Below are 13,530 nucleotides of genomic sequence, written 5' to 3' on the forward strand. Positions count from 1 at the left end.
CGATTATTCTTGAATTGTTTTGGTATTGTTTGATTATGTTGTTGTACTGGTTTTGTTGCTGTATTGATTTTGTTGCTGTATTGTTTGATTATGTTGCTGTATTGTTTGAATATGTTGTTTTATTGGTTTTGTTGCTGTATTGTTTGATTATGTTGCTGTATTGTTTGATTATGTTACTGTATTGTTTGATTATGTTGCTGTATTGTTTGATCATGTTGTTTTATTGGTTTTGTTGCTGTATTGTTTCTGTTGCTGATTTATTTTTGTTGCTACCTCTGTTTGTTGTTGCTGCTGTCTTTTGTTTTTGTGTTAGATTTTTGTTTTATTGTTATTGTTGTTGTTTTTGTTTGGGCTGTCGGTTTTTTTTAGGGGGGTAGTTGAGCTCCTGCTTTTGTTGTTGATTTGTTTCTAGTTTCTAGAGTTGAATTATTTTTGTCGTAGGTTTGTTTTTCTTTGGATTTGTTTTTTGTTTTGTTTTTATTGTTGATTTGTTTCTATTGTTGTTGTTTTGTTGGGGGGTTGTTGTTTTTTTGTTGAATCGTTTTAATGCTGTAGCGTTTTTGTTATCAAATTGTTTTTGCTGCTGTGGTGTTTTTTATATATTTATTGAGTTGTTTTAATGCTGTAGTGATTTTGTTGTTGAATATTGATTTTGTTGTTGATTTGTTCATAATATTATTAATTTGGTTTTGTTATTTTTCTTCTGTCTATCTATCTGTCTCTCTCAGTCTGTGCTCGTTGTTGTTTTTACATTGCCAGAACATGTGGTGTAGCGGTTAGGTTCGTCTTCGCTATCTCACGCAAAAGACGCGAATGGTGATTGCCGTATGGCTGTCCACGCGGTTTTATTCAAAACAAAGTCTGAAATTATGCAAACTGAGCCCAAAAAAATGTGAAATTATGCGATTCTGTTAATTTTCAGAAAGAATGAGAAAGGAAAATAATCAGAAACTATGCAAAAAAAGATCCACATTTTGCTAAATTATGCTGGGTGCATAAAACTGTGGGGACAGGTATGGAAAAGTTAAAGGTGGGATACTGGTGTGTGTGTGTGTGTGTGTGTGTGTGTGTGTGTGTGTGTGTGTGTATGTGTGTGAGTGAGTGTGTGTGTGTGTGTGAGTGTGTGTCCACATGCACTAGCGTACGTAAATAACTAAGCAATACACTCGGCTAGACACATTCAAGAGAGTGCGTATGCGTGAACACATGGGAGTCCAAGAAAGTGCCGTACTGATAGCGTTCTCTAGATTCAAGTCCCCGCTGCAGCCGTCCATCTTGACCGGCGTGATGGTGCACGTCTGGGTGCACTGACCATTGCAGTCGGCCACCCTGTTGCGAGAGCGCGTCTCAATAATACATTTCTCCTCGTTATTATTCTCCTGAAAAGACAAAAAAGAAAAAAAAAGAAAATCCTTGTTATTCTTTTTTTTAAAAAAGCAAAATAAAAACAAAACAAAACAGCAGCAAAAAAAAAGAAAGAAAGAAGAAAAAAATGCAGCTTATCCAGTTCTACTACACTCTGCGCAACAGGGAGCCTTTTGTTGTTCATCTTATTTTTGTTGCTGTTGCTTTTAGTACGATTATATAAAGCATTCGCAACTCAACTGAGTCATATGGGTGCTGAAGATTATTATAGGTGTTACTAGAGAGTAACAAAAACAAAAAAAGGAGAAGGAGAAGAGATAAGGATGAAAGATGCCTGAGAGGAAAGAAGGAGCAAATCACACCTAGACACAGGTAGGTCATTTTGATGGATAAAAACTGAGAGAAAAAACAGACTTATTAACAGAAAATTTTAAAAAAGAGAAAAAATTATGGCAGCTCTGTACATTTTTTTCTCCTACCAATCTTAAAATAAAAAACGGAAGTACTCCCAAAACTGCTTTAAGGGTCAACGAATATCCACTTGGCAGACTATTTAACCCGTAGTCCATTGTGTGAAAGCCCCTGGCCAAGTAACAAAAAGCTGCCGTCACACCTACTCGGACTTAACTACTAAAACCCAGTCATAATGGACACCATCATCCAGCAGAAACCCTTACAGGCTTTACAACTTTTTCAAAACCCAATCAGGGAACTAACCCAACATTAAAACATTAGATTACGCAACAACAAACAAATAAAAAATCACATCAAAAGAGATTGATTTTGGAGTCTCTAAAATCCCTGACTGCCAAATCCGGGACAGTCCCAGTAAATTCGGGACAGTTTGCTATCTCAGAAGCACAAAGTTTTATCTAACATTTTTGGCCGTTTTGAGTTAATAAAACCACGAGATTAGAAATGAAATGCTCAATCTGTTCTATCAAAATTGTAAGATTGTTCAGAGTCATTATCAAGATATTTAAAAAATAGCACTTAAAAAGCTTGACATATAGCGAAACTCAACATTTTTTACATCAAATTTCTCAAAACTATGTACTGAGCAGATAGAACTTTGTGTAATTCTAATGCAGCGAAGTGACAACTCGTAAGTTGGCCAACTGTTCTGTTGCGGAGTTGTGGGCAATGAAAACAAAAAGAGAAACCTTCCATGCAAACACAACATACTCATTTTTTCATGCTTCCCTTTTTTTCTTTGTGCACAACTCTCTGACATAACAGTTGGCCGTCTGTTTTGTTCTATTGCCGTACCAGGCATAGACCCCAAAAATGTTTCTAGCTTTGTCGTAATTCAGTACTTGGCCGAGACCCAAAAAAAGGTTGCCTGCATTGTCATTATGCGGAACTTGGCTGATACCCAAAAAATGTCACCTGCTTTGTCGTAATGTGGCTCTTGACTTGGACCCAAAAAAGTCACCTGTTTTGTCGTTATGCGGCACTTGGCTGATACCCAAAAAAAAAGTCCCCTGCTTTGTCATAATGCAGTACCTGGCTTAGATCCAAAAAATGTCACCTGCTTTGTCATAATACAGTAGTTGGCTTACAAAAAAGTCACCTGTTTTGTCGTTATGCGGCACTTGGCTTAGACCCAAAAAAATGTCACCTGCTTTGTCATTAAGCAGTACTTGGCTTAGATCCAAAAAATGTCACCTGCTTTGTGATAATACGGTACTTGGCTGAGACCCAAAAAATATTGCCTCCATTGTCGTTATGCGGTACTTGGCTTAGATCCAAAAAATATTGTCTGCTTTGTCGTGATTCGGTACTTGGTTTTCGACCCAAAAAATGTCAACTGCTTTGTCATTATGAGGCACTTTTCTTAGACACAAAAAAAAAGTAACCTGCTTCATCATAAAGCAGTACTTGGCATTAGAACCAGAACAAGCCCCCGCAACTCACCGACTTGCAGATGACCCTGCTCTCCGTCTCAGTGGACTTGTGCTGACAGTTCCCCGCCTGGCTCTGGGCAGAGGCGGCCGAGGGCTCCTGCGGCGGGGGCGCCGCGCTCTGCGCTGCGTGGTGGTACTTGATGTAGCACTTCATGGCGCGCAGGGCGTCCAGGGCGCTCGAGTGGAGCGGGTCATACGCCAGGGCCTCCTCGTAGTGGAAGGCCGCCCCTGTGTAGTTGCGGGTGGCCCACAGCAGGTGGCCGAAGAAAAAGTGCGAGGAAGGCTGGAGGGGCAGAACGAGGAGAGATATTGTTTTGTTATAGTAAAAATTTTACGGCGATCTCAACTGCATAAGGTCATATTAGCGGGCGAAAAAAAGGTAAGTTCTGTTCGCAACAGTACACTGCACAGCCCGATTCTGGTAAACACCTCTATTAAAATGCTAGAATGCTAAAAATTTGATATAAATAAATTAATTTAAAACAACTTTTTAAATAATGTTACAAATTTTGAACAGTTCTATTCACAACTTCCCATAGGCCTTTGTAAAATCCAGAATTCTGTTGGGATCAACGATAGAAAACAGACCTTGCAATTTTTTGCATCTGAAATATTTCCTTCGGGTCTCTCCGAAGTCTACACATTTTGTTAAAATGTGAAGAGATATATTTGGTGACATAATAACAACTATAATTAATAGCATTTATATAGCGCACATCCTCCCCCCACCCCCATTTAAAAAAAAACAAACATTTCACCGTTGTTGCATGCAGGAGACCCCAGTTCGATTCGCGAGTGGGAAGAAAATTTCTACCGAGTATTTTAGTCTTTCTGCTGGGATGTTGTATCTCTCTCAGCTGGCCTTGACAGGCAGGGTCAGAAGCACCTGCTCCCCCCCACCCCCAACCCATAAAGATCTTAACTGTGCGGATGGGGGCGAAAAAAAGCACCCTAAATAAAAATAATAATTTTGCTTTAAAAAATCGGGACATATAACTTTACCTCTACATCATTCACAGCTAGCGCATCCCTCATGATAACTATGGCGTCGTCGTAGCGGCCGTAGCGGTACAGTATATTGGCCAGATTCACCAGCGGTATGTCCCGGTACTGCGGCGGGCTGAGGTAAATGGACCTCCGTATGCACTCGATGCCGTGGTCGTTGTTGCCCACGATGCGCCAGTACAGACCCGCCAGGTTGTACAGTATCCACTGGGGGCCGATATTCTGGGGAAAAGAAAAAAGTCCGACAGAATGAAAAAGTGGTGAAATAGTGCAGGTATAAAGCCCCCATCCACACACTACTAGGTTATTTAAGAGGCGGGACCTCCGAGATTAAACATTCATCTCCCAGCCAAGGGCCCAGCCAAGTGGGAGATTCGTATAAAGTGCCTTTCCCAAGGATACAACGTGGGACCAAGTTGAGGCTTGAACCCCCGAACCCGCAATCTCATGATTACGAATTAAGTACTCTAACCACTAGGCTACTGACGCAACCCCAACAGATTGAGTAATGTCTTTCTGAAACAAAGAGAAGCGAATAGGGCACCAAGTCACAACCAAACACAAAGCTGTATTACAATGAGGGAACAATAAAAGCCTATAAGTCTTAAAAGCGGAAGATGATACAGTTGAGAAATATAGTAACAACTTACACTATAATTGAAATTATCTGAGATGGCCATCCACCGTCAAGGAGTAAAATGTGCTGAAATATTGTTCTACACTAAAAAAATTACTCCTTTCTCCTCCTTTCCTGCTCTCTGGTTTTAGTAAGAGTTTTACCACACTTGCAATACAATCAGGTCATATAAGTGCTGAAGATTAGGGATATTACCAGAATGTATGTATGGCTCTTTTCGTCTATGCAGACGATCAATTTAGCCTAAGATCGCCTCAAGGTTGTCTTCATGAAGCTTATTTCATGGCTAATTTTTCCTATGTTTGAAGCGCAGACTCTGTGGCAGTGCTTGCATGTCAGTGATGTGGATCGAAGCTCTATATTTTCGTTGTTTTCCTTTCCTCGATGGCGCTTTTCAGCCTGGTTGTTTCTGAGGCTGATCTCTAGTATTATAGTTCTTTCCTTTATCATTTTCCTCCATCTTTTCCTGTCCTCAGCTCTTTCTTCCCAGGTGCTAACTAGAATGTAACATACAAACAAAAGAAGAAAGAGAGACAAGGATAATGGATGTTTGATAAGAAAGAAGGAGCAAACCACACCAGAGCACCCGCCAATCACTCGCCGATTCTTTTACTAGATGGGGAAACAGGCACTTATTGTACTCTCCTTCGACACAACTTTGTGACAAATCCAACAATTACCTTTTTTAGGGCTGTGAGGATCCTCTGTCCAACCTCTTCCTCTGTTACAAGTCCATCATTCACATGGCTGAGCAATACCTGCAAAAGTAGAGACAAGAGGTCATAACATTATTCCCTTTTTACCGGCGTTGTGGTGTAGCCGTTAGGCACCTAGCTATTGCACGCAGGAGACCCCAGTTTGATTCCTGAGTGGGGAGAAAATCTCTATCCAGTATCTTTGTCTTTCTTCTGGGATTGTTAATCCTTCTCAACCAGGGCTGGCCCTGACGGGCAGGTTTGCATGAACTCCTCCAAAATGATCTAAACTGTGTTGATGACAAAGCAATAACCCCTTCCCTGCTACAAAGGCATATGTAGTCGTTTGCGTTCTCCAGAAATGGTTTCCTTAAAACAAATTTTCTCTACTGATTCACATGAATAGGAAGTTTTAGTGAACACAGTTAGTCTGTGAAGTTGCTCATTCGTAAAAAGAGGAAAGATATGGCTTTGTATTTACATCTCTTTAAAAAAAACACATTTTTATTTTGTCTGTTCTGACAAACAAAAAACAACTCTACCCAAGTGGCCGGTGAAAATGGTCCGAGTTGGCCAAATAACCCTCTTCCATACCGATCACACATTATTTCAGCATTCAATAAATTTAAGCTATAAAAAGTATTTCTGCGGCAAAAGTCGGCAGCTGCGTAAGATCAAAGCTCACCTTTCTCATAGAGGGGTCGTTATACTTGAGGGGTATGCGCGACCTCTCTGCATAACTGACCGACTTGAGGTGGTCGTACACGGCGGGGTTCCCCTCCGCCAGCTCCATCAGGGGCACACACACGGGCGGGTACCACGGCAACGGATGCTGGCCGGCAGGATCTAGACCCTGGGCCTGAGTTAACAATTCTTTCACTCTGGAAGAAAAAAAAAGAAACAAAAAAAAAAAAAAACATGAACAAGAGTTCTTGAACACTTCAGTACATCATCATCTTACTTACTTTTACTTTTTCATCCTATGTTGCCATTAAGCGTCGAGGTGAGATGCAGTTTTTTAAGGTAGGCCATAGGCCATCATCATCATCATCAAATATGAAACCATTTCCCTTTTCCTGTTTTGTTTTTCTCAACGCATAACAAATACAACCATGTTTACACAAACAGTTCGGACAAAAGAACAGTAATTGTTTTATTTTGGTGCTCAAAAATGTCAACCATAATCATTTCACTCCGTACAACTATTTGCGAACAAGCACTCTGGTTTTGCTGTGTAAAGCAACATGTACACAGCGATCGTTTTATATCTGACACAATAAAAAATGTAAGAACTTTGTAAGCAAATCTTAGTAAACAGTTACTTCACTCCACAATACAGATTTTTAAAAATAAAAAGAAGACACAAACAAAGACTTAACAAACAATTTTTCCACTGTGAAACGCTGCACTGTATTAGAGAAAAGAAAATTTATTCAACACTTTTTCTCTTGCTTCATAACATAAAACACCATGAATAAACAGCAACAATTCCATCCCCTACTACAAAAAACCAACAAAGGGATAGAGGTACAATTTTACTTTTCCCCTATACCGACAAGATAGAAACTATATAGGAGTCTCCAGCAATCAAAATAAAATTTAAAATCTGAAAGCCAGTCAATTGACAGATGACACTTTTGCTAAACAACACCACTCCTTTCAGCATATTTCAGTTTTTAATTAGAGTTTTGCGGCACTTGCAACACAGTAAGGTCATATCAGTGCCGAAGATTAGAGGTGTTACAAGAGAGTAACAAACATACAAAAAAGTAGGAGGGGAGATAAGCACCATAGATGTCTGATAGGAAAGATAAAGCAAAACAACACTAGAGCACCCGTCAGCCGCCCACTTCAGCACGTTTAATCATCATCATCTTTGACAATTTTTTAGTTTTAGTTTTAGCAAGTGTTTTGCGGCACTTGGAAACACAATAAGGTCGTATAAGTACCGAAGACTAGAGGTGTTACACGAGAGTAACAAACAAAAAAAAGAAGGAGGGGAGATAAGGACGATAGATGTTTCATAAGAAAGAAGAAGCAAACCACACCAGAGCACCCGTCAACCACCAACTTTGACAAGTTTGGCTAGGGCACCAAAGAATTAACACCAACAGCAAGACACTGGGGTATAAGAGAGATTCTTTTTTTTCTTCCCAAAATCGTTCCACTTACTCAAATCCTTTGTTCTCTGGTGACAGGTATATTGTCGTCAGATTTCGAGGATCGGGAACTTTTTTTACCATCGAGTCACACTCGTCCTTCTTGGGCCACTGTGACTGAGTGTACACATCGTGCTCTGTGGGCTAGAGGGGGAAAAAAATTCATTTCTGTTACATTAGCTACTCAACTTTTTAGTTTTAGTAAGAGTTTTACAGCACTCGCAACACATTAAAGCAGTACAAGTGCGGAAGATTAGAGGAGTTACTAGAGCGTGACATACAATCAAAAGGAGGGGAGATGAAGAAGACAGATGTTTGATAACAAAAAAGAAGCAAGCTACACTTATTTAAAAATGACCAAAAAGATTGTGACAATGGTTTGCTCTAGGATCCTTTATCTGATTTGATTTGCTCTGAAAATATTTCAACATTCGGGCATGGAAAAATGAAAATACTGAAACTTTTTTTTATTCTGTGAAAAAGGTAAGAATTTCTTCCTCCTTAAAGTACCTAACCGTTTTAGAAGACAGCTAAATAATGTGCAAATTAAATTTCTAAGATCACTTCTCTGTATAAAAACTCTGTGGCGTCGGTGGCCTATTGGTTAAGCTACTGGACTCGTAATCGTGAGGTTGCGGGTTCGGAGGTTCGAGCCGCCGGCCTGACATTGTGTCCTTGGGAAAGGCACTTTACACTTATTTTTCTAACTTCACCCAGGTGGGAATGGGTACCCGGCCATAGACAGTGAAAGATCTTGTCAGTATGTTAGTGTATTAGCGCTTATAAATGGCTGCTTGCACTATATGCTTCTCAGGAAGTTGAGGCTGTTTCAGAATGCTCTATGGTCTGCTGGGGTAATAGTATAGATTCTGAAGCCCATAGAGCCTGCTGTTGAGCGGGAATTTGTGCTATACAAATGCTATCTATTATTATGAAACTACATTCAGTCTAAATTTAATAAAATTCATAATGTATTTAAGGCTCAAAATTGCCAATATAGTTTAATAAGCAATTTCAGTGTGGACTGCCACTTCTAAATTTAAAAAATGAACTGTCTTACCTTGTGCTTTCTGTACTTGGAATAAAGAGGAGCTCTCACAGGCTGACTATAGTCAGGACTCTTGGGATCTGCTTTAGAATCATTCAACTTCTCTGGGTTACTCTGGCAAAGAGGATTAAAACAAACTCACTTAAGACAGAGAGTCAATTGTTCTCATGTAATTACAACACCTCATACAAAATGCACACTGCCAAAAATTTGATTCATCAGACTGAATCAGGGCCCACCAGATTTTCCTTCATGACGGTGCGAAAAAAACCCAACAACTACTATTTTAGTGTAATACAACAGATTCAATTGGGCTCTTGACCAAGAATTCATTCATATCGTGCCAAAAAGGCAGCTTTCGCCTCATCCGTGAAGAAAAGCCAGGCTGGCCCAAAAATAGAACAGATAAATCTGATTGGCAGTGTGCACTGGGGTACTAGAATACCTACAATCTGTAACAATAGCCCATACTGTATGGCATCCCCCTTTAAGAATGTAAGGCCATGTAAGCAACGGGATCTCCAAATTTAGTATCAACCTCCAATAGGACCGAGTCAAGAGGGCGGAGAGGTTTTTTTTAAACTCCCAAACTACATTCAAGAATTCCCCCCAATGGACATTCAAAATAAGATTTGTCCACATTGTGGATCAACATGAATCCAGCTGAGCCATCAGTAAAGAAATAAAGTCTCTACTCTAATGCTTTATGTTGGTTTATTTCTGACACCCCCCTTTATTTTCTTTGGTTCAAGAACAGATATCTTGGAACTTGCAGAAAACTCAGGAGAGTCACAGTAAATTAGATGGTAGCTAAAAAAAAGTTTGCCAAAATGTTCAATTCTTGCAGGTAGCCTCATAAACAAAGCTGAACCTGCTCTTACGACCACCTGCCTAAGACAATCACCAGAAACAAATGGCCCCTTCCTATTTCCTCCTGTGCCTTTTTTTTTTCTAACATTATAATGGCATTGTGCAAGACGGCCACATTTCTCCTCGACAATGGGCGGCCGTCTTAACTCTTTCACTACCATGTTTCACTGCTCGTGTTCCTTCCAACACTGGACCGCGAAACACCGATCGCCACTTCCTGCTTCTAAATCACACCTACTTTTGTAATAACCCAATCTGAAATCTCAGGCTAAAGAATGATCCGTCTTTATCAACATGTTGAGATAGGTCATTACTTCCCCTTTATTTTCACATATAATCATTGTGACTATGAACTTAAAATCTTTAATTTGTCCGACGATAGGCAGAATCAGAAAGTAAGTCACAGATAGGCCCCACTCCAGGTGAGGAACCCCTCCCCCAGTAGTGAAAGAGTTAAGACAGTTTAAACAGAGTAAAATAAACCCAGAGAGAACTCGCCTCCTTTTAGTTTTAGTTTTAGTTTTAGTACAGGTTTTACGGCGCTCACAGCTGCATACGGTCATACAAGCGCCAGAAGATTAGAGGTGTTACAAGGGAATAACAAACATAAAAAAGAAGGAGGGGAGATAAAGACGGTAGAGGTTTGATAGGAAAGAAGGAGCAAACCACACCAGAGCACCCGCCAACCACCCACTCACCTCCTCCTTGCCCTTGTCCGGGGCGTCTTCCAAAAAGGCAAAGTCGAAGTCCAAGGTCGGCGACTTGCGACTCCAGGTACACAGCAGGACTTGCTTCCCGTCCCGGTCCACCATCCTACAGTACTCATCTGAAAATTGTGCCACTCACTTCTTCAGCTACGCCCCCCAAAAGACGAAACACTCGGCTTTTTGTTTTAGTAGAGGTTTTACGGCGCTCGCAACCGCATAAGGTCATACGAGCGCCAGAAGACTAGAGGTGTTACAAGAGAGTAACAAACATAAAAAAGAAGAAGGGGAGATAAGGACGATAGATGTGTGATAGGAAAGAAGAAGCAAACCACACCAGAGCACTCGCCAACCACCCACAAACACTCGGCATTCTACAGGGTTCTTCAGAAAAAAATGTGTTAACTTTCATCCCAAAAAGATATAACATTAACAATCTCAACCCAGCAGTATTCATTTGAAAAATGGTGAAACTCAACAGTTTCAGCCATAGCCTGGCAGCGAAGCACTATCCCACAGCGCCCTTCTCAAATTTTTTTACTTTTTCCTCTTCAGCTATGCTCTGCAGTCACAGTCTTAGTTACAGCTCTATTTTTGCTGTCCCACAGAAATTCACACCCTATTTGTTTCAGATAACAATGTTTTGGGGAGTAGGTGAAAATGTATCTCTAGCCTGGGGAAATTTGGTTCAAACATTGCCTGGAGAGATTGTTAATGTTGACTTTCCATAATCCTTGTTAACGAATATGTCTCGAGGGGTTAAGAAAAAGCAAAATCTCGAAAACAAAAACGAAAATCAAGCAGAAATGAATGTACAGAAATAAAACAGCTCTTAACCTCTTTGACAGAATGTTCTGAAAAAAAACCCCCCAATCAAATTCATAAACACACAGCGCGTCAAACCAAGCCTTATAAAACATTTGGACTGTGGGCTGTGTTCTGAAGAAAGACAAGAGGTGTGCCACAACCTCCACCGGTACTTTTGCTAAATTCTTTGTAGTTGTAGTAAGTGCTGCGATATATATGTACGCATTATCTGTTGGATTTTACCTTGTGATTTATTTTCCGCTAGCATTTTAAAACACATGCCACTGCCACCCAACTTTTCCTATGAGGACAAATAAAAAGCGTAATTAAATAAAAAGTTTTGCTTCAACAGCACAGGAAGAATACCATAAACTGGCATGAAACGCTTCGATGACTGTATTGTATCTCCAGCAAATGTCAAAAATCACTTTAAGCTGGGGGGGCGGAAATCAGTCTGTCAAAGAGGCTGAGAGCACAACAGCATAATATCCACCAGTTTGGGTTTTTAGTTGTTTTTTTCATCCTTTCCACATCCACCAAGAAAAAAAACCACACACATCAAAAAAGTTAGCCACCACCTCAGGTACCCACAGTTGCCAAAGCAAAAGGAAAACAAAGAGGAAAACAAAACCCTCCAAAGCTAAAGAAAGCATGAGGGGATCACAGTTGAAGCTGTTGTAACGTTTCTAGACCCCACAGGAAAAAAAAAAGAAACTTATAATTCGTTACCGATTATTGCAAAGGCCTCTCACAATCTCAAAAGTTCATTCAAAGAAAGCATTCTGGAATATCCTTATCACATTTGCTGTTTACCTCATACAGGCAGGGTTTTTTTCTGGGGAGCTGCTAAATTGTCAGCTATTCAATTACGCATTTTACCAAAGGTCTCCAAACTTTTTGGCAAGCACAATTTTTTTTAAATCAGCACATCTTCTAATAAAGATATTTTTTTTTAATTGCTGAACTGGTTCAAATTTTCTGATTCCGGCGAACAATTATTCTGTACCCTCAAATGACACTTTTTAAAAATAAATTGTGAGAGGCACCCTCAGAAAGCCGTACTCAATCCCTCTCAGAGGAGTCATCATACCCATCTCCGTGGATCTGTCCCGAACCTTGAGCTGTTCGTATGCGTGGTGTTGGGCAACTTTGACCTCGTGAGGAACCTGCTCCGCCAACAGTTTGTCGCTCTGCGACTGGTATAAGTCATGCTTCCTCTGGTAATCTTTCAGATCTTTCAACGTTCTCTGGAGAGACCTGTCAGTTAGGAGAAAGAGCATTGGTTTCTTTTTTTAACCCTTCCAGCTCCATGCGCATATATTCTCCCATCATCCCAAGAGCGCATATTCTCAGTTTCGGGGGGTATAGAATTTGAGCATTTTTTGGAAACTAGCGAACCTAATTAAACTTTAACGTTCATAATAGTCGTTCATTTACTTTTAAACATTGTTATATATGTTATTATCTAAACCTCATTACAAAGATACTACATCAATTTTTAGAATGAATGCCTCTTTTTCTGAAATACTGCTGTATTGGCTGGGACTGGGGTTAGGGAGTGCACAAAAATGGCTTGGGCTGGAAGGGTTAAAAATACATTTTATCTTTCCCCTAGTAAAACTATGTTCTGGTGTATCTGGTGTATATGCCATATGATCCATCAAAATGAAGCATACGTCGCTGAATAGATCAAATTACTCTGCTGATGCCAACTTACTCACGCTAAAAGTTGTGACTTGCACAAGATTTTCAATGATGATCCAACACAAAAGTGTTTATGAAGACCTACACCATGACTTAACCATTTGAAAAAAAATGTTTTATTCATTCTCAGCAACGTAATGCTCATTTTGACAGAATATGTGACGCCCTATTTCAACTTTCATTGAGTATTGTTGGATGTGTGTAAATATATAATATAAATATGTGTACATAAGCAGGTGCATGTGTGCATACCAGTAGTGAGCATGTGTGTCTGTTGTGTGTTGCTGCAGACAGTTGTTTACTGGAAGCACGAGGACAGCCATGCTTTTCTCTAGATCAAAGTTAACACTTAAGCAGACATTCACACCATCACAGCACCGGAACAAAAGCACCCATCTGTACTGAGCCTCTAGAACTATCTATAGTTTGGAGTTATGCAGCCTCTAATCACCACTGATAAAAAACAACCAACCATTCAACCAACCAAAACTTATCACCAAAAGAAAATGAACCCACCTTTCTTGAGCCTTTAGAACCATCTCCAGTTTGGAGTTATGCAGCCTCTAATCACTACCCAGGAAAAACAACCGACCAACCAACCAAACAAACAAACAAACAAACAAAAAAAC

General features: G+C 40.1%; 1 protein-coding gene across 1 annotated transcript in view; it reads right to left on the minus strand.

The window, feature by feature from the left end:
• LOC101853012 (tetratricopeptide repeat protein 17) overlaps nt 1-13,530 on the minus strand; it is a 63,401-nt gene that overhangs the window by 38,373 nt on the left and 11,498 nt on the right. Inside the window, exons 9-17 of the mRNA XM_013084921.2 lie at nt 12,288-12,454; nt 10,385-10,512; nt 8,829-8,930; nt 7,782-7,912; nt 6,295-6,490; nt 5,595-5,672; nt 4,275-4,499; nt 3,283-3,555; nt 1,232-1,379 (exon numbers count right to left, since the gene is read on the minus strand). Coding sequence (XP_012940375.1) covers nt 1,232-1,379; nt 3,283-3,555; nt 4,275-4,499; nt 5,595-5,672; nt 6,295-6,490; nt 7,782-7,912; nt 8,829-8,930; nt 10,385-10,512; nt 12,288-12,454 — 1,448 coding nt within the window. The remainder of the gene's footprint in view (nt 1-1,231; nt 1,380-3,282; nt 3,556-4,274; nt 4,500-5,594; nt 5,673-6,294; nt 6,491-7,781; nt 7,913-8,828; nt 8,931-10,384; nt 10,513-12,287; nt 12,455-13,530) is intronic.

The sequence above is a fragment of the Aplysia californica genome, unplaced genomic scaffold (genome assembly GCF_000002075.1).
Source record: "Aplysia californica isolate F4 #8 unplaced genomic scaffold, AplCal3.0 scaffold00328, whole genome shotgun sequence".
Classification (NCBI taxonomy): Eukaryota; Metazoa; Mollusca; class Gastropoda; order Aplysiida; family Aplysiidae; genus Aplysia; species Aplysia californica.